The 27606-nt window shown below is 49.4% G+C and overlaps 1 protein-coding gene across 4 annotated transcripts in view; it reads right to left on the reverse strand.

The window, feature by feature from the left end:
- Window positions 1–27606, reverse strand: part of Frmd4a (FERM domain containing 4A) — a 273063-nt gene that overhangs the window by 11364 nt on the left and 234093 nt on the right. For all 4 annotated transcript variants that reach the window (XM_048368006.1, XM_048368004.1, XM_048368008.1 and 1 more), the window contains exons 15-20: window positions 15190–15323; window positions 11147–11269; window positions 8130–8358; window positions 6070–6126; window positions 2403–2643; window positions 1477–1647 (exon numbers count right to left, since the gene is read on the reverse strand). In XM_048368006.1, coding sequence (XP_048223963.1) covers window positions 1477–1647; window positions 2403–2643; window positions 6070–6126; window positions 8130–8358; window positions 11147–11269; window positions 15190–15323 — 955 coding nt within the window. The remainder of the gene's footprint in view (window positions 1–1476; window positions 1648–2402; window positions 2644–6069; window positions 6127–8129; window positions 8359–11146; window positions 11270–15189; window positions 15324–27606) is intronic.

Below are 27606 nucleotides of genomic sequence, written 5' to 3' on the forward strand. Positions count from 1 at the left end.
GGAAGGTAGGACAACACCGTCCACGAAGTACAATGCCAGTATCTAGACTTTGACACACACACACACACACACACACACACACACACACACACACTCTCTCTCTCTCTCTCTCTCTCCCCTCTCCCCCTCCTTCCCTCCCTCCCTCTCTCTCTCCTCTCTCCCCTCTCCCTCCTCTCCTCTCACCACCTCTCTCTCTCTCTCTTTCTCTCTCCCTCTGCACATGCTGCCAGTTCTGTGATTTGAACTCAGGGCCTGGGCCCTGTCCCCGAGCTGCTTTTGCTCAAGGCTAGCAGTCGTTGGGGCCACAGCCGCACTTCCGGCACCCTTGGTAGTGTAGCAGAGATAAAGAGTCTCCCAGACTTTCCTTGTTCCAGACTCGCTTGGAAACTTGATCCTCAGATCTCAGCCTCCCGAGGAGCTGGGATTACAGGCGTGAGCCTCAGGTGCCCAGCTAGAGTTTCTTTTTGTTTTTTAAAAGGTGGACAATAACGCTCCAGATACAAAGAGAACTAGCAGATCAGGATTGCTCGCATTATAGAAAACCTTTAAAAAAAAAAAAGTCTTTGTAGCCCAACAGGCCAGGGAGGTGTGATGAGGCAAAAGGTTAAAAGGATTCTAGTCAGACATTGGCTTGGGCAAAAGAACAAGCCCCTCTGAAAAACAAACTAAAGCAAAAAGGCCGAGAGCATGCATGGCTCAAAGGGTAAAGTATCTACCCAGCAAGTGGAAGCCCTGCCTTCAAAAAACAAAGCCCCCAACCCCCCCAAACCCAAACCAGTACTCCTACAAAGACCCTTTCATAGGATTAACACAGATGACTCCCAAACACACACAAATGGACAACGGGTTCCCATGAAGACTCCAAGCTGCTGGCTTGGCGGGGCGGAGCGCACCCCTTCCACGTGGGTCTGTCTAGGTCTACAATCCCGGCCACCTGACTGCATCCGTGGCCATTGCCGCCCCGGGCAGATGACGGTACCCAAGGCCGCCCCTGGAGGCCCCCACCGGTCGCCTTCCATGACCTGGTTTTACTTCTGTTTGAGAAGATGGATGCAATATACCGAGGCTTACTTTTTGCCCATTTCATTTGCTGTTTGTTCATTTATACCTGGAGCATGAAATCCAGCCCGGAACATACCTAGGCTTGTTATCAAATAGATCAAGGTCAGTGCAAGGATGATTGGGGTTCCCTCTACCAGTGCTAACCAGCTAGCTTTCCTGCCTCCACTTCCACCGAGAAAGCTCGATCCAGGAGCCTGGGGAGCCCCTAGCAGATGCCAGACGTCGCTACACGTGGAAAGTGGGGTCTATCGGGTTTCTTGGCTAATGTGGTCTGCGCGCTCTGCTTCTCATCTTCATTTACAGGGAGAACTTGTCCCACCGGTTCAGGCCGGATTCCAGCTCCCCAGTCACCTGGCCACGGCTGGGGGGGGGGGGGGCGGTCCTCCATGCCTGGCTCTATACCTGAGGACTCACCTCGTGGAATGGACGTAGTGGGGGCTGCGGACGCGCAGGTCTGGCGTGGACGGCATGCTGGACTGCGAGTTCCAGTGCGGGAGGCCCCGGATGGGGCTGTTCTGCAGGGAGCCGCTGCCCCCGCCGCCGGCCTCCGCGCAGCTCCCGGTGCTGGGAAAGCGCTTGTGGCTGCTGACAACCAAGCACAGACACCCCAGCTCCACACCACTGCCCCGGAGTGGGGGCCGGTCCCCCCTCTCTCCTCCACATCCAGCAATGGTGTGTGTGTGTGTGTGTGTGTGTGTGTGTGTGGGGGAGCTTGTCCCTACCCCCCCCTTCAGTCGACAGGAGATACAGACCCTCCCCAGGCCGGCCCTGCAACTATTCTGTGAAGCCCTCCCACCCCCAGATCTTTATGGGGTGTGTAATTAATGGAAATGAGAAAAACACAGACTCGAACCCAAAATGCCTTGGGGGGGGCGGGGGACGGGAAACAACCAACCAAAAAACCCCTGCTGACTCCCCAAGTAATGAGCTGATAATGCGCAGCTCAGATTACAGCCCCCGGGCTCCAGAAATGCCGCCGGAAGACCGTTTTGGATTCCGCCATCACTCTGGGATTCCTATGAGTGGCCTGTCAGTTGTTGCCATTTTGGAACAGTGCTGCCTAAAGACCTGCTAATTAATTCCCGTGGACTTTAACAAGGCGAACGCCATCTGCCAACGGGTTGAGCGGGAGCCCAGACTTCCAAGCTTCCCTTGCGGAGGGAGAAGCTGCACCTGCAGCGAGTGGGCAGCAGAGGGCGCTGTGAGCACGGACAGGCAAACCCAGGACCTAGCACCCTGCGGCCGTGGGGGGGGGGGGGTGGCGTGGGCCCTGCCGGTGAGCCCCGGGTCCGCAGTGGACGTGGGCCGTGGCATCCGGCCCGCTTCCTGGCCCCACTCACCCGGAGTGACCGTGGGAGGAGCGCTTCTTGACCTTCTCGTAGGGCTCATCCAAGGACGACTCGCTCCACATCTTGGGCTTGATGGGGGACTTGTCGTAGTCGCTGCGGTGGTAGTGCATCTGCCGGAGCCCCTCCAGGGACTGGGGGGGCGGGGGCCGGTTGTGAGAGGATGGCGGCCGCGGGGGGAGCCCCTTGTGTGGGGACTGTAAGGGGGATATGGTGCTGGTAACCTGAGCGTCTTCTGCATGGAGACAGGGAAAAAAGGACAGAGAGGCGCTGAACCCGCCATGCCTTCCACCAGCCTGGGTCACCCCAGCACCGCCACCAGCCCCCCCCCCCCAAAGCTCCACACACGTCCCAGAGGGCCCTACGACTCCGCAGACCTAAATCCCAGCAGAGTGAAACAGGAGCAGAGGCGGCCCTTCTGAGGAATTAATTGATGACATTAAGAAAGCCTAAATGCTATTCAATACCTTTCAAATCATCACTTCACACTACACAGAAAAAACTGCAGTTACTATTCAGTATATTGTAACTCCTGTTTTTGTAGAACAGAGATTTGAACCCAGGGCCCTATTCTAGCAAGCACTCTACCACTTGAGCTATGCGCTTAGCCCTCCACCCCGCCTTTTTTTAAAGTTTGTTTTTTCATATAATCCCTTGTTAATGTGGTCCTAGATTGCCTGAAACCTTTTCCTACTTACACTTCTTCCCTAGCTGGGATTATAGACATGTGCTACCGTGCCTGACTTTATTGTAACTGTCCTCGTTTATGGTGCTGGGATTAAACCTGAGGCCTCCCATTGAGCGACACCCCTACCTATAACAGGAAGGGAGAGGGAGCATCAAGTTTCTTGGCGGGGGGGGGGGGGGGGGGGGAATTTAAGCTCCAGGAGGGTTTCCTCTGTTCGGCCCTCTAGGATGCCCTGAGGGTCAGGAGTGAGTGTGAACACTCAGCAGGTACCCAAGAGACATGGGGGGGGGGCAGAGGAAAGGAGGACCTGCGGTCAAAGCCTGAAGGTGGGGAGGGGTGGGGGGGGGCAGTGGCTGGAGAAAGGGGGGGATGGAGAGAGCAAGGGCCGGGCCTTGTGGTGGCACCGCCCACCCACCTCGTGCAGCCACTGTGACTAGCAAGGAGCCCAGAGGACAGAGACCTTGCCTGGCCTGCAAGGAGATGGGAGCTGCGGGGGTGGGGGGTGGGGTGGGTGAAGGGGGACTGGAGGGAGACACCTCCAGCTAGGCGTGGAGGCTTCACAGCCTCATTCGCAACCCTTAGCCAAGAAGCCTCAATACACTCCCACCCCTCTTTTGCCCCTCAAATCAATACAGGAAGTGTCTAGAAACTGAGGGCTCCGATCTCAGCTACGTGGCAGACACTGGACTCCTTGCACCCTATCAGAAAAGAAAGGAATAAAAGGGGGTGTGTGGAGGAGGTGTCATGGCTCAAGTGGTACAGCATATACCTAGCAAGTGTAAGGCCCTGAGTTCAAATCCTGGTCATGCAGAGAGAGAGAGAGAGAGAGAGAGAGAGAGAGAGAGAATAGGCAGAGAGGGAGAGAGGAAGGGAGAGAAGGGGAGGGAGAGGAAGGGAGGGAGAGGCAACCAAGTCCCCTGCAGTGGGAGTCCGGGACACAAAGCAGATCAAGCGTGCTTATCAGGATATTGAAAATGTGGGAACACAGGAGGACACACTAATCAAGAAAGACGCCTCCCGTGAGCTAACATTATCTGTTGCTCTGGTCACTCCTCTGTCACTACCTTGTTCTGGTTCCCTTCCCAGAAGAGACTGGGCGCGGAGGTCCATCACAGGGTCACACATTTGGTATTGCAAATGAACCTGAGCCGGGCCGATGGCGCACACCTGTAATCCTAGCTACTCAGGAGGCTGAGATCTGAGGATCACGCTTCCAAACCAGCCTGGCAGGAAAGCCCGTGAGACCCCAATCTCCACTCAACCACCCAAAAAGTCAGAAGCGGAGCTGTGGCTCAAATGGCATAGTGCTAGCCTTGAACACAAAAGCTCAGGGACTGAGTCAGGCCCTGAGTTCAAGCCCTAGAATCATAACAAACAAACACAAAAGAAAATGCAGCTGGGGATATGGCCTAGAGGTAAGAGTGCTTGCCTCGTATACATGAAAGCCCTGGGTTCAATTCTCCAGCACCACATATACAGAAAATGGCCAGAAGTGGCGCTGTGGCTCAAGTGGCAGAGTGCTAGCCTTGAGCAAAAAGAAGCCAGGGACAGCGCTCAGGCCCTGAGTCCAAGGCCCAGGACTGGCCAAAAAAAGAAAATGCATTTCTGATTCCCAGACGCCTCTATGTCCTCCATCCGCATGTACTGAAACAGACAAAAAAATATTCCAATCTGACTTGAAATAGCAGGGCCAAGACGATTGGGTAAATATCCCCCCAGACTTTCCCCACATCAAGAGCAATCACTATTATTATTGCAATTATCATTATTGCTATGACTTGGGTAGGCCTTTTATGTTTTCCCTCTGAAAAACCACTTATCACTGCCTGCCTGAGGTTTCCCCAGAGGGCCAAAGAAAAAAAATTAACTGCCACTTAATATATTTCTATGTAATTAATGTTCCCCCTCTCAATCGTTTGGTCTAACACCCACCGCAAGACTCAGAAATGGTCTGAGTTTGGAATTCTTAACTTTGGCTGGGTATGGTAGTGGTAGGCTGGGGGTTTAGTTCTGCTTTGCTAAGACTTGTTATGAAAATATAGCCAGGCACCTGGGCCTCCTACCTGTAATCCTAGCTCCCCAAGAGGTTGAGTTCTGGAGGATGGTAGTTCAAGGCCAGCCAGGGCCATAAAAGTCTGAGAGTCTCCATGTTCAGATAACCAAAAGAAAGTTGGGCTAGAGGTGTTGGCTCAAGTGGTAGAACACCAACTGCACAAGGAAGCTGAGTGTGAGGCCCGTGTTCAAACCCTAGAACAGAGCTGGGGGAAAGGGAATATCCTGGCAATTGACAGCGTTCAGTGCAAACAGGACAATTCCCAAGGCTGGCCAGGCGCAGACAGGACCTCCTGCCCATGCCCTCTGCCATGGTCCCAGAAAGAGCCAGAAGGGATGTGCTTCTCTCCAACTACACCAGAATCCTGGTTGATTCTGTGATTTCTTTTTAAATCGGTTGTGGGGCTTGAACTCAGGGCCTGGACATTGTCCCTGAGCTCTTTTGATCAAGGCTAGTGCTCTACCACTTTGAGCCACAGCTCCACTTCTGGTTTTTGAGTGGTTCATTGGAGATAAGAGTCTCGTAGGGACTTTTCTGCCTGGGCTGGCTTTGAACTGCGGTCCTCAGATCTCAGCCTTCTGAGCAGGTAGGATTACAGGCGTGAGCCACTGGCACCGGGCTCTTAGAAATAGATTTGGATTGCTATTTCTACCTTTCAAATCCATTTCTACCTTTCACGGCTACATGAATACTCCATAGTAAACTGTATGCAAGCTACAGATTTTCTGTTTAGTTAAGAAGCTCATTTTACCTCTGGGCCAAAGGAAAGACTCTGATTGCAATCAATAACACCCACCCACTTTCAGTCCCGGCTGTGGGCAGGAATCCAGCCGCCACCTGGGCTGCCCCAGAATTGCGTGCACAGTCAACTCAGGCTTTATCTCTGTCCCTCCATTGAGAGCCAGAAATGGAAAACCTACCATCTTCAAGAACAAGAGCATCTGAGAGGGAGCTGTCCTCGCTGGCGATATTTCCATCTAGAAGACCAAAATAAATAAGTAAATAAATAAAACTTAAAAAGAGCAGAGCCTAAGAGGTTAGCTCCGTTCTGCCACAAAGTCTCTGTGGGAACGAAGAGGACTTGGTTGCATGACCACCCCCATACCCTTCTCTTTCTAATCGCAAGAGAAAGCACTCATGAACTACAATAACAATGCGTGGGGGGTTTTGACAGGCCCCACCCCAGCTAGCACAAGGAGCCCAGCCTTTGTGGGTTTTTTCTTATTCACGGGATACCCTGTCAGAGTGGTTTCCTGTCTCACTTATAAAGGCTGCCAGGCCCTGCTAAGCACATCATTGTCCCGGCACTAACTTGGGGCATGTACCGACTACACCGAAGGAAGTCAGCTGCTATTTATGCCACGGATGCGAAACTCCAGAAGGGAACTGAAGTTCTGCTCACATGGCAATAAATGGTTTGTCCATAAAGTCAAGTCATTAGGAGAGAAAACACGCTAAGTACAGACTCGGTCTTCTCTAAAGCTTATTTTTATAGACACCATTCAATTATGAGCACACCCAAGCGCAAGGCAGTAAAATAATCCTTCTTATTTCACCACTGGAGAAACTGAGGTAAACCTAGGAAGGTGGGTTTGTCTGAACTTGCTCGGCTTGCCAGAAGAATCAGCAAAGGTCTAAGGTCTTCAGATTCCATGTTTAGAGTTTTGTATCTACTTTTTGTTTGGTGGGACTGAGGTTTGAACTCGGGGACCTGTGCTGGCTAGGCAGATGCTCTAATATTGGAGCCATGCCTCTAGCCCTTTTTAGTTAACAGGTTTGGGTCTGGGCTGGCCTTGGACTGCAATCTTTCTGTTACAAGTATAGCGCCTGGGATTACAGATAAATGCCATTACCCCAGGCGTGTTCCTTGAGATAGGGTCTCCCTTTTATTTCTCTTTTCTCTTCTTCTTTTGCCTGTGTTAGCCTCAAACCTTGATTGGATTTTCTGCAGAGCTGGGAAGTCTTAAGTGCCCTTGGAGGGGCAGATAGACACCTCAGCGGAGGTATAAGACAGGGAAGGCTGGCTCAGGGCAGCTCTGTAAGAACGCTGGAGGAAGTTGAGGTACTAGAAAGATAGGCATTTCCAGTTTCCTAGAGCATATTAAGATTTTGCAAATGGCCTTCCCACTAGGAATTCACTTCCTTGCTGTTGTCAGGTGGAAGGGGGCAACAGGGCGGAAGGTTCTGATCTGAATCTCCACCGTGCTTCCTCGGCACGACCACATTGTAGGCTGTAGACACACATACAATGGTGCTCTGAACCCTCACACGGTTGTACAACCATAGGCTCCAGGAACTCCTCACCCCTCCATGCGGCCCCCCTCCCCCAACTCCTAGAAACTTCTATTCTCCTTTCTAGAGCATGATGCACTGCGACAGAATACTTGACATAAGGTTGTCAGAAATCCACTGACTTAAGAGAATAACAACAACAAAAAGATTACGATCGACCATTGGAGAGACTAGAAGCTGGTTGGCGGGTGTAGGGGAATTTCCTTCTAGAACTGACCAAACATCATTAGCCAAACCCTTAAACCCAGATGGGAGTTCAGGCTCTGAGGGGCCAGCCCAGGCGCCCCAAGTCACCCTTCTTGCTAGGAGCCTCCTAGCCACACAATCAGCCTGGGGTGGGGGTCTGGGGGGACAGAGGGGGGTGGGGTGGCCACCTAACTGCTCATCCCGCACGCTGTCCGCCTTGTCTTCCAGCTTTGGAGAGGAGTGGGCAGGTCCCTGAGATTGGCAGTGGAGTGGGGGAGGTTAGCTCTGGGCTAGCCTGGGCTAGCACCGTCACCCTGAGTCAGATCATGGAAGGGTGAGGGGGTTGGCTTGCTCCCTGGGGGGGGCACCTGAAGCGATGGCGAGGTTCTGTGAGCTTGACCTCCCCCCCCCGCCCCTCGCCCCCCCCCCCCCCCGCGGGCCTGCTGTGTGCGCTTGGCTGCTGCGGCCCCCGCGCGTGAGCGTGGGAAGGGACCGCACTGACCGTCGATGACCAGTGAGGCCCTCTGCGTGGGCTTCTTCCCAGACTTGATCCGGTTGTCGTTGATGGCGTTCTCGATCTCCTGCAGCTTCTTCAGCGCGTTCAGGTAGGAGGTTTTCCTCTGCTTCTTCAGCTTCTTGCTGACGTTGGGGTCGCTGGCCAGGCGGCGGGCGGCCTCGGTGATCTGGGACTGAATGGCGAACTCCCGCTCCAGCCGCTCCAGCTCCGCTTCCTGCGGGGTGGGTGGGGGAGAGGGCAGTCGTCATCGATCACGGAAGAGGACGCGGCGTGGGGGGGGGGCTCTGACCTCCCCACCCCAAGCCCCTTCCTAAGCTGTGCCTGCCTCCATTTCTCCTGTTCGTTCAGCTGTCATTTCCTTTCCATTAGGGGCACAGGGAGCAGCCCGATTTCTAGAACAGTCTTCTGAGCGAGCTCATCCCCCCCCCCCCGCCCTGTCCGTGCCCTCTGTCACACTTCCGTGTCCCTCGTGTCGGGACACGTCCTCACAGACCCGAGTGGAGGGGTTTTTACAAGCCCTTGCGCTCGCCTGCGCAGGGCGCCCTGCCTGGACTGGGGGTGTGGGCTGTTGTGAAACCAGTTTCCCCTCAGCTCCTTGGATGGTTTTCGGGGGGCGGGGGGGGAGGGTTCCTGCCTTCCTCCCTCTTGGTCAGCTTCCTCCCAGTTCCATCCCTGTCTTTGGCCAGGACGTCGGCCATGCCCCAGGGCCCCAGACGTTGATGGCACCAGAGATAGCAGGTGTTCTGTGGGCTCCTGCGCATGCGAGGACTAGCGGCACACATGTAGGACTTCCTCCTCCCCCCGCCCCCCCCCCCGCAATGTCAGGGTGTCTGCACCTTAATTTCCTCTCTTTCCCCTTAGGGCTAGCTCTAAACTGGCTCTGTGACCTTCAGATTTGAGCTGCTTTACTTACTGTCTTAGCTTGGGTACGGGGGAACTCACGGGACTCTGCCCAACCCTCACGAGCCCATGACAAACACACAACCAGGATCCCAAAGGGGAGACCATGCATCGTGTGTGTGTGTGTGTGTGTGTGTGTGTGTGTGTGTGTGTATGTGCGTGGTCCTGGTGCACTGACCCTGAGCTTGTTTGTGCAAAGCTTAGTGCTCTACCACTTGAGCCACAGCTCCACTTCCAACTTTCTTTGGTGGTTAATCAAAGCCTTCCCAGGCTAGCTTCGAACCATGATCCTCAGATCGCAACCTCCCTGAGTAGCTGGGATTACAGGCGTGAGCCACCAGCACCTGGCTGAGACCACACACCTTGTCCAAGTATTTCCCAGTCATATTAAAGTTTGACAGAGACTGAGCTCACCAAGTAGGGGAGCCCAATAAAACCACGTAGGTGGCCCAATAAAACATTCTCATCTTTGGGTCTAATGTGTCAGGCTGGTTACCTTCACCGAGAACAACATTCTTTGCCTGATTTCATCATCATCATCATTATTACTATTACTATTATTATTACTTTGGAGTTACTTTAAGCCTAAAGGAGTGGAAGGCACCAGGAACGGCTGACACACTGTTACAAGTTTAGTAACTCGTAATAACTCTCCATTCTCAGACTATGACAAGTGCAAGGCTCAACGTGGGGACATGTAGGGAGCAGGAAAGCCAAGCACATGTGCAGGAGAGCAGGAATGGCAACAGAACCAAGGTGGGCCTCTCCTTCCCTGCCCATCCCAGGTGCTCTGCAGAGTCCTACCTGCTTCTACACTGCTTCCTGGTATGAGCAGAGAGAGGTAATAGGGAGGGATAGGTACTGGAGACCCGGATGTACGTGCAGTTCTGTGACCTCAAGTCTGCTCTGACTGGAAAAGTGTGAAAGCTACAGTAGGAGAATGGGAAACCTGAGTGTGGGGGACACTTGCTAAAAGGGGGTGCAGTTAAAACCGTTCGTGGAAGTTCCAGCGATACATAGTACCTGACCCGGGGTGTTCGGGTTGAGCCACAGGCAGATGCGAAGTACCGGTGACGGCTCATCTACTCGCTCACTGAACACTAGCACTGTGCACCTGGCCTGGTCAGAACTCATGCTGGATGGAGCACTGGACTGTGTGCTCCGTCTCTTAGGGAACGCGAAACTGCAGGTTTCAGATGATTTCCTAGCACTTCCAGGGACTGCCCACCCCCCAGGGCCTCCCATGCACCTGAGTGTTCCCCCCCACACCGTGTTCACCCCATGCTGACCCCACATCTCACTCTAGGAAGCCACGTTCCTCTCAATCACTTTCTCAAAAGACTGCAGGTACGCTTCGCTCCTTTCCCTGGCTCTGAGTCCTGGCCTCTTCCGTCTCATGTTAATGAGAATAGATCCAGAATAGATTTGGGGGGGACTCAGGGGCAGAAGGCCTGCTTACTCTCTATTTCTTCTGGACAGAGGCCAGAAACATGACTCAACCAGAGGTTTGGGGGTTTGCTTTTGTTTTGGGAGCTCCTACCACCCCAATCCGAATTCTCCTGTCTCCGCCCTCACCAGTGTTCAGACAAAACAGGATTAAAAAAACACAAAACCCTTTGAAATAAGTCTCTTCCGAATGCAGACAAGCGAGCCGGGATGGACGGCGTGCTTTTTGCTTGCACACGCTGGTTCGGGCACCCGGGGAAGACCCGGGGGCCTTACTGCGCAGTGCACTGGGGACAAGGCCTCGGCCTTCCCCCTTCTGTTTCCCCGGCAGATCAGATGAGGTGGGGCTCTGAGGCACCAGGGGCAGGCCCGCCATGACAGACACCACGAGGCACGGGCATCCTCGGAATGTTCTCCCCAAACTTAATAGGGCCACTTGCAACCGGCCTGGAGTGCTAGACACACAACTTCAACCGAAAGCCTAAGGCTTACAAACGCAAAGCAAGTCATCCTCCTAAGGGAACACATACCAAGGAGCCAGCTCACTCTGGAAGAGACCAAGGCAAGCTCCTGGTATTGGGAAGCAGTGGGAAAAGCTTTGCATTGAACTCAGAGGTCCTGAGAGATGGGAAAGGGAAGGGAAGAGCGCACAGCACCTCTCCTTTGGGCAGGATCTTCTGTTCATCCAGCTTGAAGGCAGTCCCAATTCTTCTCCGAACAATAGGCGGCTCCTCGCCTGGATCCAGAGGATATTCAACTGGCAGTTTCCCGGTGAGCTCCTGTGCGTGTGGAAACAGCGTTCAGAGCGGTGATAAGTCAACGCACAGCCCGGGTGTCGGCGCACACAACTATGCACACACCCATCCACACACACATTCCATACGTAAATAAGAAAAGTCAGCACTACATCTCCATAAGTCTTCAGGAAATGAAATTTCACCTCTATAAAAATGTGTGACAACATTCCTTTTGCTACAGAATACATGCACTTGGAAAGTTTCTTTTAATTTTTCTCCCCTTTTCCCCAGAATCAATTTCTATCAAGTATAACTAAAAGGTTGATTGGCTTAAAAACAACTGCAATTTGACTCCCTTGCCGATCTAGTTAGCATTTCCTCTGTACCCACTGTGTCGCCAGAGTGGCAAGGCCACCCAGCCAGTATGCAGCACCGGGAGGCACTGGGATTTTGAACTCGGGACCTTGTGCTTGCTTGGGACACACGCCTTCTCTAACCATGTGCTCTCCTGCCATGAATCAAATATCCCCTGTAAGAGCTGAGTTGAAAATTTCTTTCCAGTGACTTCTCTGAAGAGGAGTGGTATTTCTATGGTGAATCACAGAAGAAATGCTTTACATAATTTAAAGATTGAGTGTGGAGCATAATTTCTCCATTCTGGCTAGATACTCCAGAAATATGCTGAATTTAAAAAAGACACTAACCTGTGTAAAATTAAGAGTTGTAAGCTAATCTGTTTTTACTGACGAGGTGATGAATGAATTCAGTCGAATGTGTGCTTCGGGCTGTGGGGAATCTAATTATCAGGGGTGACAGAAAACTCGGAGGACACATCCCGTGGCCACAGTGTCCCCGGGTCAGTGGAGGATCTCAGGAAGGAAGCAGATTGGGAGAAGAAGCAGCCTCTACACCAGTGCTACATCGAGGCTTCACGAAGATAGATCAGCTGCGAGTCAGCGGCTGACCCAGGCTGTGGAGGTCAAGCATGACTGGACCGCAAGAGGTCACTGCCAAAAGCCACTGTGTTCCACCAAGGACAATGTCCAGCCAAGACCAGCTCTGGCCCTCGAGCTATGCAGATGTGACACAAGGATACCCAGGGCTGCTCAGATCAGGAAAGCCTCGGCAGGGTCCTGGAACTGCTAGCATCCCAGGAAAAGGCTTTTGTGCTGGCCAGCCCAGTCCTGAGCGGCTAATGGCAGGAAATCCCACCTCCTGGAGGGGTCACTGCGGCCCCTCGTGTTCTGCTGTGTCTCTCCTGCACCCACGTGACTGGGAGTGACCTGGTGGACATTTTTCTTCCTCTGTGTAAGCATTTCGGAGCACAATGGCCAACTAGCTGAGCACAGACCACTTTGCTATGTCAGTCCTTGTTCTTTTCTTTCTTTTCTTTTTTTTAAAAGGTCATTCAAATATCTCCCAAAGAGTCATGTGTTTGTTCTGCAACCCTTTATCCCACTCCCCTCAAAATAAATGCAAACTATTGAGGGTTTTATATGTATGATCAGGACTTTTTTTTTTTTTCTTACCTTGAGACTTAAGAGGAAAAAAAGGAGAGGACAAGTTGTTACCGTACCATGAGTTTGTAATTCTAAAGGGTTTGTGGTTTTTAAAATACATTGTAAAAACGCGGCTACTGAGTTTCCACCATTGGCTGGAAGGCACCTGGGTCGAGTCTTGGTTCTGCAGATATTTAATCTGATTTTATATGTAACCAGAGCTGCAGAGAAGAGAGCTAACTCAATTCACTGCTGGGGGCCTGCGCTGGGGTTGTCTTCATCGAATGCCCAAAGCTCCCATGGGGCCTTCTGGCTGCCCTGGCTCTCCAGGGCTCCGACCTGGCTTCCTGACTTTTCTGAGAGCTAAAGACGGAGAGTGTGAGGCAGAAAGGAAGGAGTGCTAGCTAGCTGCCTTTGGGTTTGTTTGTTTTTTCTTCTGTTGCTCGAGTTGGATTTTCTGTCGTCAACATTGTACGGAGTGGGCGCTTTGTGTTCTGACTTGGCTTTTGTTTAAGGAGACAGCGGGACTGTTATACGCCTCACACACATCTCTCCTTGACATGTTGCTTCTATTTTCTAATGTAGATTCACTGCTGGGTTTAGAGACTTTTCTTTTATTAAAAACAAAACAAAGCTGTACATATTATTAAAGACAGACACAAAGCCATACATATATTTTTTTTCTATCATTCCAGCATATTCTTTTGTAAAATCATTGCTAACATTAACGGTATCACATAGCACATTCCCCCTGGCTGGGACAATTGCTTTCCTGAGATTTGCAATGGATTTGTGCTAATGTGGTTCTGCTTTGAGTGGGCTCCGCTTTAAATCAATCCAGACCGTAATTAAGCCAAGTTGAAATGTAATGTGATCTCACTCTACACCCCCCTCCCGATGCGAGGCATTAGTATTTGGGGGGCTCACACTTCGTTTGGGAACCTCTTTCTAGTTCCTATTCCGGATTGTTTCCCCACAGAGCGCTGTGCTATGTTCTGCCCACCCAGGACAGCAACTTCCCCAGACCCACACGCAAGCATACCCCACGTACGCGCACACACGTGCAAGCACACCACACATACACACACGTGCAAGCACACCACACGTACGCACGCACACACGTGCAAGCACACCACACATACACACATGCAAGCACACACACGTACGCACGCACACACGTGCAAGCACACCACACGTACACACGTGCAAGCACACACACGTATGCACGCACATGCAAGCACACACACGTATGCGCACACACACGTGCAAGCACACCACACGTACGCACACACACATGCAAGCACACTACACGTACGCACACACACGTGCAAGCACACCACACATACACACACATGCAAGCACACCACACGTACGACCACACATATGCGCACACACGTGCAAGCACACACGTACACACACATGCAAGCACACCACATGTACGCACACACATGCAAGCACACCACACATACGCGCACACACACATGCAAGCACACACACGTACACACACATTCAAGCACACACGTACATGCACACACACACAAGCATACCACATGTACGTGTACACACATGCAAGCACACCACACATATGTGAACATACATGCAAGCACACCACACATATGTGCGCACACAGAGGCACAGCAGGCTGTTACACTAAATACTGAAGTCTCCAAACACTGAGTCATACAATCCACAACAGAACAAGGTAGAAATGCACAGTGTAAAACAGGCACAAATAAACACAGGCATGAATGGCAGCAGCCACTATATGCTCAGGAAAATGGAGACTAGACTAGACAGAGGCTGGAGGAGACACTGCTTTACACCAAAGTCAAGCACAGCGCCAGGCTAAGATTGCATTCAAGAACGAATAAAATGTCTGTAATCCTAGCTACTCAAGAGGATCCAAGTTCAAAGCCAGCTGGGGCAGACATATCAAGAGAATCTTATTTTCTAGTTAATCAGCACAATGCTAGAAGTGGAGCTGTGGCTCAAGTGGTTAGAGGGCTGGCAAGAAAGCTCAGGGAAGGCGCACAGGCCCTGAGTTCAAGCAATAGGACCAGCACCAATTTTTTTAATTAAATTAAAAAAAAAGACTACTGAGCATTTCAAGTGACATCTTGTGATCTTGTGGACCCCCCAGGGATGTCTGAAATGTCTTCAGGAGAAGCAAAAGCTTCCCCTAAACCATAAATCCAGATAGATGCTCTTGGAAAAATAGAGTCAAGCCTCTCTACTGCACAAGGAAATGTTTTATAAACTTCCATGCATTGGAAAAAGAAAAATTGTTCATCGGAGTTGTCATTTGTCCTCCGGCAGGGCTCCAGGTAGGGTTCTGCTGGCACCCATGTTAGCAAGTGATACTCTGCAGATCTGGAGTATCGGAGGCGGCCAGTACCTTCCCACCCTTCCTTCCCTCCATACCTAGGGACCACAACATCCCACAGTCCAGGTCTCACTGCTTACCGCTTCCCGGAGACACAGCCGCTTCAGCTCGTCCAGCCGCTGGCGCAGGGTCTCCTCCAGCGCTTCCTGCCTGGATTTCAAGGCAGCCAGCATGTCTTTCTTGGCCGACTGAGAGCTATCCGATTCCTGAGAACCTGTCAATAAACAGCAGGGTGACTGGGCCGGCTGACAGGGAGACGCACATCTGGACCAGGAATGAAGTTAACTGGAGCCCACACTGCAGATCTGGGGTTTATCCTGGGGGACCGAGGGAGTGTGAAATGAAACAGGTGCTCAGCGTTCCAAGCCGGAGGAGTGGATTCCAGCACGGCCCGGAATTTATAGAGAGTCAGAGGACTGGCAGGAAAATGGACACTTGTGGCACAAAGAAGTTGGTCTTTCTTGATTCAAGACGTGTCACATGCCCACTGGAATTGCACCAGCCAGCTTAATACACTTTACCAACGAAGGGAGAAAAATAAAGTGCAAGTCAAAAATTTTAACCCTTTAATTTTTTTCTGTTGTCCATTTAAAAATTCTGTTTTTCTTCTGTTTTGGGGGGCTCTTTTTGCGGGGGGAGATTGGACATGGTAGCATATGCCTGTAATACCAACAGTAGGAAGGTTGAAGAAGGAGGATCATGAATTTGAAGCTATATGGCATGATATTGCCTCAAATTTTTTTAAACTCCCTAATTTTATTTTAACTTATTTTTGCTCAGTGAAAAGCTTATGCCTTTGTGTCATAACATTTTTAAGTGTATAGTGACATTGATGAAAGATACATTGTACTCATAAATGTACTTTAAAAACTGTGAACAAGCATAAAATAGTCAACCAGAGATAACCAATTATGCCTTTTCTTTGGCCTTTTCTCCTAAGCGCATATTGAAATTAGAGCTGGGCCCTGGTGGCTCACGCCTACAATTTTAATCAGGAGGCTGAGATCTGAGAATCATGGCTCAAAGCTAGTTCAGGCAGGAAAACCCATGAGACTAATCCCCAACTACCCACCAAAAAGCCAGGAGTGGAGGTGTGGCTCAAGTGATAGAGCACCAGCCTTGAGTGAAAAAGCTCAGGGAAAGCACACAGGCCTAAGTACTGGTGCATGCACCTGTGCGTGCACACACACACACACACACACACACACACACACGCACAAAGAGTAAATTAACAAAGCCTCTGGGCAGGAAGCTCAAACTCATATTCCTTTCCATACCAGGTATCTTCAATTCTCCCAGCCCTAACAATGAAGAATTCTCAATGTCTAAACACATTTGAACTTAAGGGTTTTGTTCTTTTCTTTTCTTTCTTTCTTTTTTTTTTTTTCCAAGTCCTGGGGCTTGCACTCAGGGCCTGGGCACTGTTCCTGGCTTCTTTTTGCTCAAGGCTAGCACTCTGGCCACTTGAGCCACAGCGCCACTTCTGGCTGTTTTCTGTATATGTGGTGCTAGGGAATCGAACCCAGGGCCTCATGTATACGAGATGAGCACTTTTTGCCACTAGGCCATATCCCCAGCCCCTGTTCTTTTCTTTTCTGGATCATTTAAGCTTGAACTTGAGAATCCCTATTACTGATTACCGAACACTTATGACTGATCAATACTGATCCTACGTACCATCTTTTTACTTACCCAATAGCAAATCAATTAGTGTGGACAAGCAAATAAATGTTGTCAGTCATATACTTGGAGGGTATAATTAAAATGTATCTCATCTTGGTAAGGAAAAAACACCAACCTAGCACCTGTATATGGCTCCTTTGTTGAAACTACCTTCCAAGCATGCAATTATGTTATAACTCTTTCCTGGATTTCGATGTGTTCACTTGCAGATTTCCAAATTCAACAGTACACTCATGCAAAAGTGTGGTCCATGCGAGACTCCATGACCTCATGGTTCTCGTATGCTAAGTCCATCTGGTGTTGCACGCTCGGGAGATAGCATGGGCTATTACTGCAGGCTCCCCTTTGTTGAGATGGCTCGGGTTTTCTACTGCCATGTGTCACTCATCAACACAACACCACTCAGTCTATAGCAAGATGGCGGAAGCGGTACACATTTTAATCTGGCTCTCTCCTCAGCAGTCATTTGAAGACATGGGCAAATCTAATGAGGTACTCCCTCTTCTATCATCTACTGGAAGGAAGTTAGACTTCAGGTTTAACAAAAAGGGGGGGGGGGGCGGCTAGGGAAATTCGGGTCCAAAGAGATTAAAAGATTTCTAGCTTGAATGAAAAACTCATTGTTTTCTCTTTCACCCCTGTCTAACCTCTCAAAAGGAAATGATGATTTATTAAGTAAAATTTAAGAACTGTGCTGGAAAATCACAACAGCAACTTGGGGAAGGCAAGCATACCATTTTTGGATGATTGGGTCTCTAGTGATGGGATTAGTTAAGAGTTGGCCTAGAGTTCCAGGGCTCATTAAAGCTACCTAAATTATAATTATTTATAATAATCTAAATACCAAACCCACATAAGGCAGTTCAGACTCTTGGCAGGGCGGATGGTTTTAGAGGGCTGCTCTATGTGTAGCTGGCACCTCGAAGCCTGGCCTTCTCTACTGTACACCTTTAAGCTTAGAAATCCCTTCAGGAACAATTTAGGACCCAGGGTCGAAGTTACAGCCCTGCCGTCCCTGAGCCGGCCTGCTAGGGACATGCAGATTTCCAGTTTCAAAGCAATTAGAGTTTTGAGGTGAGGGCAAAATGGACCCGGGTTTTCTAAATTATGCTGCATGCCTAATAACAATGGAGGGGGGAAGGAGTGGGGGGAAAGGAAAGAGGGATGGGGGAGGGAGGGAGGAATAGAGAGGAAGAAGGAGGAAAAGGAGGGAGCAAGGGAGGGGGAGAAAGGGAGGAAAGGAGAAAGAAAAAGGGAGAGAGGAGAAGGAAGAGGTACGGGATGGAGGGATGGAGAAAATGGCAGAGGGAAAGAGGAGAGAGGGACAGAGAGACAAGGAGGAGGAGGAGATGAGGAAAAGAGGAAGAGGAGGAGGGATGGGGAGAGGACAGAAGAGGGAGGGAGAGAGACAGCAGAGGAAGGAGAGAAACAAGAGAGACACAGATGAGAGAGTGGGAAAGCAACAGAGAGCGTGAGAAAGAGAGAGCGATTCAATAGGCATCCTCAGGAGGAGAGCAGAGCGCTGAATGCTGGGAGCAGGAGCCCACCCCTTCCCAGTTCCCTCAACCAGCCACAAGTCAGATTCACTCCTTCAATGGCCACGGAGGACACTGAGTCAGGGAAGAGCTCTATGGCTCAGGATCACACAGAGACTGGTTCTAGATGAGAAGATCATTTTAAATCAGCATCCAGAGTCAGGGAATGAAGGGAAACTGCTGGCTCCTGCGACTTACCCATCGCCAGTTATTTGAACACAGCATTGCTTCTGCCATGCAAGACTCTCCAATGTTGTAAGTTAAGCCCCACAAGACAGAGAGAGGAGAGAGGAGAGAGCAGAGAGAGACGGGGGGGGGGGAAATCTGCTATGTTCCCTTGGAAAAGATGAATGAAAGAGGGCAGAGACCTCTGATTTTTACTGCAGATCTGGGGACAGTATAATGCCTCAGGGTTCTAAGCTTCTCAGAGCCCCGATTGACTAACCTCTAAGATTCTCACAAACTCGAAGAATCTATTATTTAATAAACAATTTACTCGGGTACTTCCCACTTGCCATTAGCTATCATTTCTGTAATTTATCCAAAAGTACAATTGAACCCTCCCCTCTCTCTCTCTCTCCTCTTTCTCTCTCTCCTCCTCTTTCTCTCTCTCTTGGGCTGCACCAAGTTTTAAATCCAGGATCTTGTACTTGCTTAACACTCTACCACTTGAGCCGCTGCTCCAGTTCTTTTTGTGCTAGTCCATTTTGCAATTAGGGCTTCATGCTTTTTGCCCGGGGCTCTCTTTGGACCTACTGATTCTGCTATTCAGTGCTTAGCAAACACCTACTGGATGATACAAGTTGAAAACATAATCTTATAGTCCTAGCAGATGATCGAGATAGCTCAACAGCTAGGGACATATGATCACATAAGATGACACTAGGAGAAATGATCTCCAAACCATGGAAACAAGTGGTTTATCATTGATGTTATTTTCAACATACTATGTGAAATTATTTCTTTTTTCTCTGTTCATCTTCCCTATGATTTAGCCCCTATTGTCACTGTATTTGAGTCTGGTACCCTGGGTATTATATATATATATATATAATATAATATATTATATTATACAGTATACATATTATATTATGTAATATATAATATTATATATTATATATATAATATTATATATATCTGTCTGAATTAGGTAAGGGAAAGGGAACATTAAAAGGATGAGACAGAAGATAAAAGGCAAACCAATGCAACAGCAATACTTACAAGACAATATGTTGTAAACTAACTGTACAACTGGGGGCGGGGGAGGGAATTGAGGAGGAGGAGGAAGATGGTAGAAAAATGAGGGAGGGGGTAACAAGTTGGATGAGAAATGTACTCACTACCTAACATATGTAACTGTAACTTCTGTACTTTACCTTGACAATAAAAATGTTTTAAAAAGTTAGAAATGAGCATTGATGTTTTTAACTCTTAAACTTTAAGTTTCCTATGTTTGTAAAATTATCTGTCAGTCATACCAACAAGAAATATTTCTCCTTTACTGTCTGTGAATTTTAATGGTCATGTAAGAAGATGGATTAATTCTGAACTGTGGAGACATGGGGCTTTTAAAACAACAATAAAAGGACTCAAAAACAGAATCTGGTAAAAAAAAAAAAAGAAAACAAAGAAAGAAAGAAAATATAATCTTTGACTTTGGCTATTTTATGATCACATTTTGATCCTATTGAAATGGGCCATCAGGAATCAGGAAATGTAGAGGAGACCAGGGGCAGATCATAAAGACCACAATTATTATTATTATTATTATTATTATTATTATTATTATTATTATTATTTTGTGTCAGTAATGGGGGTTTGAACTTGGAGGTGATGGACTTTGAGGTCTTGCTTGGCTTTTTTGCTCAAGGCTGGCACTTTCCCCCTTGAGCCACACCTCCACTTCTGGCTTTGTGGGGAGTTAGTTGAAGAGTCTCCACACTTTCCCGTCTGGGCTGGCTTGGGGCCGTGATCCTCAGGTCTCAGCCTCCTGAGTAACTAGGATTACAGGTGTGAGCCAGAGGGGCCCAGCACGAACACCATTCCTATCGAAACAGGTAAGACAGAGAGATGGAGCACTTCACTCCAAGTCACAGCGTCATTTTCTAGCTGGGTCTCACACTTCAGGCCAGTGTGCAGCTGGAAATGGAGGGGCCGGATGTGAAGGCAGCGGAGCAGATAGAAGCTCTCCTCCTGGACACCACATGGCGGGGGTCTCCTCAGTCAGCTGCTATGGAGACTTCGTTCCAGTCGTTTTAAGATCCCAGGCGGTGGGCACCGGGCACCGGATATGACCAGGGAGCACCCTACCGTGAAGGCTTCAGGCGGGAACCTGGCTCATCCGTTTTTACACAGACAGAATGCTCCTGACCAGCTGGAGAATTCCAGAAAGTGTGGGGTGGGGCCCCTTCCTCCCTGGAAGGAGGGGAAATTCAACACAAACAGTGCCCCCAAAGACAGGAATCTGGTGTCCCCAAAGCCAGGGAGGGGAAATGACAATCTCTTTTGGCCTTTAAGGGGACATTAAAAGATAAAAGAGCAAGACAGACAGAGAGAGAGAGAAAGAGAGAGAGAGAGAGATGGAAAGAGAGAAAAAGAATGAAAACAGAGTTTTCCCAGCAGATCTGTAAAAGCTGCAAGGAAAAGTTTTGGCAGGCACCCAGGAGTAACTATGGGGGAAAGGTCTGAACTCTCCTTTATGATAAAGAGATATTTATTTCCCTGACAAATCCTTGAGGATGAATTCCTGACATCAAAGATGGTCCTCAGAGACCCTGTAAAACAATGCCACAGCGCCAGGTGGCAGACCCACGTGTCAGCTCAGGGGACCTGGGCCATGAGCTCAATGTCATTTTTTTTTTTTTTAAACATGAGAAGTGCATGCTTGGAAAACTTTTCATCAAGCTGAGAAAGAGAAGACTTCACTTCAGAGAGTGCTGAAATCAAAGCTCGTTGAAAAGCAAGCACCTCTGGGGTCTCTGGGAAAGGTTCACAGCCTCAGTGGCTTGTTCCTCAAAGAGGAAGGAAGAGGGCTGGGGATGTGGCCTAGTGGCAAGAGTGCTTGCCTCGTATACATGAGGCCCTGGGTTCGATTCCCCAGCACCACATATACAGAAAATGGCCAGAAGTGGCGCTGTGGCTCAAGTGGCAGAGTGCTAGCCTTGAGCGGGAAGAAGCCAGGGACAGTGCTCAGGCCCTGAGTCCAAGCCCCAGGACTGGAAAAACAAAACAAAACAAAAAACAAAGAGGAAGGAAGACAAATGTCCCTCAAAAGGGGAGATGTGGAAAGGAAGGAAGGAGATGTGGAGAGGAAGGAAGGGAGAGAAGGATGAAGAAAAAAGAGAAGAGACAGACAGATGGACATAGGCAAGCACGATTAAAGAAAAAAAAAAGAGAAACTGAAAATCAAATGATCAATGGCTCATACCTGCAACCTATCTTCGCAGGAGATCCTGAGGATCACAATTCAAAGCCAGCCAGGGCAGGGAAGTCTCTGAGACTCCTATCTCTATTAAACTAGCTAAAAATTTAGCCAGAATGGGAGCTATAGCTCAAGTGACAGAGCGCTAGCCTTGAGTGAAAAAGACCAGGGACAGTGCCCAGGCGATTGAGTTCTAGCACCAAAAAACCCCCACAAACCCCAACCCCAAACCCAAAGAGGAGCCAGCATCTGCTAACATGGCTAACTGAAGCAATCCTTTGTTAATAGCTCATAGAGTTCCCATCACGGACACTGAGAAGGGAGGGGCTGATCGCAGGCTCCAGGGCTGCTAGGCCACTGCGATGAGGAAAGGGGAGAGGGGCTGCAAAAGCTCTACGATCTCTCGTCTATGCTTCCTAGATGAGCACAGAGCTCACTACACAGGCACAGCACAATGCCTCAGAGAGGCGACAAGGGAGACAGATGTCCCTCCCAGGGTGGAGAATCTCGTCTCTGGAAAGCTGTATGCTCTCTTGCTGGTACTGGAGATTGAACTCCTGGCATCCTGTTTGCTAGGCAAGTGAGCCATACTCCTGGCCTTTGTATTTTGGTTTTTCAGATAGTGTCTTGTACTAACTTGTACTGACTTTGGCCCAGCATGGCCTCAGACCAAGGTCCTCCTACCTTTTGCCTCCTTAGGGCATAAATACAGCCATATAAGTGATTATGTTAGTGTATTTTTTTTTTCTTTTCCCTAAAATAGGAGAGGAAGGACAACCACTCCATTTCCCTCTGATTCTTGACTCAGGCCAGGCCTGCTCAGATGAGTCCAGAAACATGGATTCTGCGGAAGGAGATCTTTCAGCCCTTACAGTTACACAGTGCAGCATAAACAAACCCTGGCAGCACTGACTCGTTTGGCAGTACCTGGGGACTGTGCCCAACAGCCGAGCCAAGATGCTGACCAAAATTAAGGTTCCTGGAATCCAGCACATTGTTAGACCTAAAAGGAGAGGCGCTGGGCAGCTGACCATAGAGAACTTTAAAAGGCCAGAGAGATAAACAGTAGACAGAAGGAGCAGTTAAAAAAAAAAAAAAAAAGGGAAGGGGATGCAGACACAAAGACAAAAACCGAAACAAAGGGCATCGGATGATTTACAAATGCTGACAGTGATATTGGCAGGCGCCGATCAGATCACCTCTGGAGGGAGAGATTTCGGCTCGCTGGCATCCTCATTGTTATGCTAGTTATTAATAAACTGTCTCACAAAGGAGGGAAGTGTTAGTATTCAGAGACGGGGAATGTGAGGCTAGTTGAGTAATGAGCAGGGACTCAGCCCGGGCCAGGCTGGGGCCAGCGCTGAGGACAGGATGTTTCCTCCCCATTCCGTACTCACTGGTGGCTCACGCCTGTAATCCTAGATCCTTCAGAGGCGGAGATCTGAGGATCATAGTTCAAAGCCAGCCTGGGTAGGAAAGTCCATGAGACTCTTCTCTTCAATTACCCACCAAAACAAAAACAAAACAACCCCCCCCCAAAAAAAATAAGCAAACTGGGAGTGGAATTGTGGCTCAAGTTCTAGAACACCAGCCTTGAGCAGAAAGGCAAGGGATAGCACCCAGGTCCAAAGTTCAATCCTCAGGACTGGTACAAAAAAAAAAGGAAGGATATTTTCTCCCAGAAACTGTTGGAATTATGGTATGACAGCAAGCTAGTTTGGTTTTATTTTTACATTTTAAGCCATTTATCTCTATGTCCTTTACAATCCTGCTGATCACACTGAATATGACCCCACTTCTATCTACTTCATTAACCACAAAGCCAAAATAGCTACTTAGAAATACAACATGTCAGCCTGTATGGTAGGCACTGGGTAGTTCATACTCCTCTATCTCCAATCAAGATGCCAACAATTGTCTGTCTTGTCCTTACATTTGACAGAGTACACAGTAACATTTTCTTCTTGTTGTTTAGGTGCTTAACACAAGTCACACAGCTTGTACAACACCGGGTAATTCTCTAAATGGGTCAGAACCACTTGTTTTAAACAGCTGGAGAGTGAAACCATGGTTTCCTCTGCTCCTTCATCAGCACTGAGGCCCTGTTGCTTCTGTGCCAGCAAATCCCCAAAACAATGCTTAGCGCAGACCTTAGGCTCTCCCACTTCCTGGGGAGTCACAAAAAGACTGTGTAGTTTACAAAGCCAAGTGCCGTGGTTTTGTGTTGTTTTTGTGTTTTTCCTCCTCTCTAGTCTTTTCAGGCCTCTCAGCTAATGAAAGAAGAGAAAGGAGGAATGAACCTCTCAAAGATCACCCCCCACCCCCCAAAAAAAGGATTTGAGGACCTTAAAGACAAAACCCAGAAAACATCTTAACCAAAGGGTTTGGATTCAAACTTGTCTCCTCAAACTGGATCTTGAGCCTTTTAAAAATGTGGTCCCGCCCTCCCCACAGAGGAGTAAAAGCAAGGGACAGAGGAGTCACTTCCAAATTTGGAGGAAAGTTCTGGGCTCTTATGGGGGCAGAACAAGCTTACTGCCACCCCAGAGGTGAGTTTGGCAGATTTACTGCGCCCTCACCCAGATGGAGCTATCCCAGCCCAGGCCTGCAGCTCTGATGGGCAGGGGCAGGCTGCTCGGGGAGGGAGGCCTGTTCCTCTCCCACTCGGGGCCCTTGGCTCACTGCGGCCGGAATCGGTGTCCCTACCCACGTGGAATTAGTCATTGAACCACGTTACCTTTTCTTGTTGAAATGCTAGCTCACGGCTCAGGGCATGAGTCAGCATGGACTTCTGACTTTCATAAAAGATTATCATGACTTTATCTGTGCAGCCTTTGAGGCCTTGGACACCGAAGGCTGGATTTCTCAGCAATTATAAAGGTACTTTATGTGCCCCTAAAAAGGAAAAGGCACTGATGACATGGGAATCCTTTGGTGTATGTGTGTTTGTGTGTGTGTGTATACACACTCACAGGCCAGACCTGGGAGGCTTGAACTAAGGGGCTGGGCACTGTCCTTGAGCCTTTTTTGCTCAAGGCTAGTGCTCTACCACTTTGAGCCACAGCTCCACTTCCTGTTTCTGGTGGTTAACTGGAGATCAGAGTCTCATGGACTTTCCAGCCTGAGCTGGCTTTGAACTGCGATCCTCAGATCTTAGATCTTAGCCTCCTGAGTAAACCAGGATTACAGGTGTGAGCCACCGGCGCTTGACTCTGATATATTTTTAAGGAACATTTATATTAAATAGAAGGGTAAGGAGAAGAAATAGCTTAGCAAACTCCGGGTTACCTGTGTCACATTTTCTTCCCAGCAGCCCCCTCGGTACTGGAGACTGAATCCAGGCCTGGGGCCTTGCACATGCTGAGCAAGTACTCTACAGTTGAGCCTATTCCCAATCCTAGTTACTTTATTTCGAAACAGGGTCTTTTTAAGGTGTACAAACCAGTCTCAAATTCAAGATCCTTTTGCCTCAGCTTCCTGAGTAACAAGGGTTACAGGCAGGCGCCACGGAGCTCAGTTCAGTTCAGCGTTACAGTTTCTGATGAAAAGTTATAATGGGAAATCTGGCAAATGGTGCGTGTGTGTGTGTGTGTGTGTGTGTGTGTGTGTGTGTGTGTGTGCGCGCTTCAGGTCAATGTTGAGCTGTGATAGTAAGCCTGTGGGCTTGTCCCTATCTATCATGACAGGCAAGAGAGAGGAAAGGGCAGAAAGGCAGGGGTGGGAGACTGGCCAGCCCCCTCAGTTCTCAGGCTGGGGTGGGGACGGAGGCCGAAGGTGGCCCTGAGCATTGGGAAATCCAGAGGGGATGGGCCAGCAGCTTTCCCGGGGGAGGGTTTGCTGTCCTTCCAGCACAGGCGCTGGCCAGGACTGTGGGGCAGAGGAAGCCGCCCTGGAGGGGGGCAGGACAAGCCCACGGATCCTAGAAAGTCCCTTGGTGAGGGATGGCACTCATCCTGCTTGTGGGCTCTCCCTCCATTGTCCCCACTGTTTTTCCTAAGTCACGGGGGTGGGCATGGGCATCCCCAAGGAGCCTCAGCCTTGGCACGGAAGGCTAGCTTTTCAGGCTGGAGCTTGCAGGGTTGGGAAGAGGTTGATAGGGTCCTTTCCCTCCCCCCCTCCCCCCGTGTTTCTTCTTGCCTAGCTGGGCAGAAACAAAAGGGTGGAGCTGGTCAACACCAGCCAATGGATGCCCTCTGCATGTAGCCATAGCTCCTTCAATCAACTCCTAGACATCTCACCCGGGGGCTCCCACTAAATATGAAATAGCCGAAAGCCACTTAAATACCCTGGGAGTTATGGCTTAGCTCCTGGTGTCACTGTATTTGATTTTGGTACCTTGGATAGTGTATATATGTTTGTCTGAATTAGGGAAGGGAAGGGGATCATTAAAATGGTGAGACAAAGGGTAAAAGGCAAACCAATGTAAGAGCAATATGTTGTGAACTAACTGTACAACTTGGGGGAGAGGAGGGAAGGTGAGAGAAAATGAGGGAGGAGGTAACAAGTCTGTACTCACTACCTTATGTATGTAACTGTAACCCCTCTGTACATCACCTTGACAATAAAAAAATAAATATCCTGGGAGAAAGATGTTTATAGAGTAGGTGTAGGGGTAGATTTGGCCCAAAGATTTTTTTTTCATGTGATTTATTTTCTAGTCCACTGGCTTGTTCATTAATGTCATAAAGACGAATCATTTCCAGGCTGTGTGCACCCCATTCCTACTGGTTGTGCGAAGCCCACTTCACTGTGGGATGTTTGGTTTGGGGGCTCTGGTCATGACTGTGTTTATGGCTGCTGGAAGTTGTCCTAAGGACGTGAGAGGCTCAGGCAGGTGGACAGGGTGACAGAGACTAGGGTTCTGGGATCTCAGGCAATACCCCTGAGGCAGGACCCACCAGGCACACTATGCAGAATGGCAGCCAAGATTGTAGAAACTGTCCTTAGAAACATAGCACCAACTTCTTGATCTGAACCCTTGTACTCTTGCATGAGCTACAGTATTAACACAAGGAGGGAAAACCAAAAAAGAGTGAGAGCAGCCTTCTCCTTCCGCCAGCCCCCAAATAATTAGGGGGGGGGCTCTAAAAAGTAAGAAAGGACATCATAAAGAAACAAACAAAAAGACCTGGATCCTAGAGAAGCAAATGCTTGGGAAAATGGCTTCTCTTGGCACAGCATGTTTATCTCAAAGGATAAGCATCATGGCAGGACTCTCTCTTTCTCACAAGGAGAAACACTCATTTTAAAATATATGGCAAAATACGTTCTTTCCTAAAAGGGATGCCCACGCAGGATGGTCACATACTGGAAGTACAGGTCAGTCTCGGAGACCCTGAGCTCAAGTGGTAAAAGTGTAAAGCCAAGAGTGATTAAGAGCTATCTGCCTAACTTTAAAGCAGACCCAGCCTTCATCCTATAAACACCCCTGATGTCAAACAGCCCAGCCCCTCTCCCTTTGAGAGTACCCACACTCTGTTAGCGTGCCCCCCCCCGCCTTTCTGCTTGCCTGTTTACTCACTAAAGCTCCACCAAGTATTCTTACCATTATGCTATGTCCAGAGAGTCTCATTCTGCAAAATTTCAAGGATCCCAAGAGAAGAGACCCTACTGGAAACGTCAAGCACTCTCACCTGCATCTGGCCATACCCTCACCTCCAGATCTTATCTCTTTCCCTGGCAAAAAAGAGGGGCTTTCCAAGTACAGACCCTGGGCTGGCAATATCCACTTGTCCTCAGGCTCACTCACACTTAGAGAACCTGGGGGGGGGAGGGAAGGGGAGGCCCAACACCTTTCCTTTCCACCGAGTCTGCCAAATGGCTCTGCTACAGCCTGAGAAGAGCCCAGGTGGCCAGGG

This window comes from Perognathus longimembris, chromosome 18, assembly GCF_023159225.1.
Source record: "Perognathus longimembris pacificus isolate PPM17 chromosome 18, ASM2315922v1, whole genome shotgun sequence".
In the NCBI taxonomy this organism is placed as follows: Eukaryota; Metazoa; Chordata; class Mammalia; order Rodentia; family Heteromyidae; genus Perognathus; species Perognathus longimembris.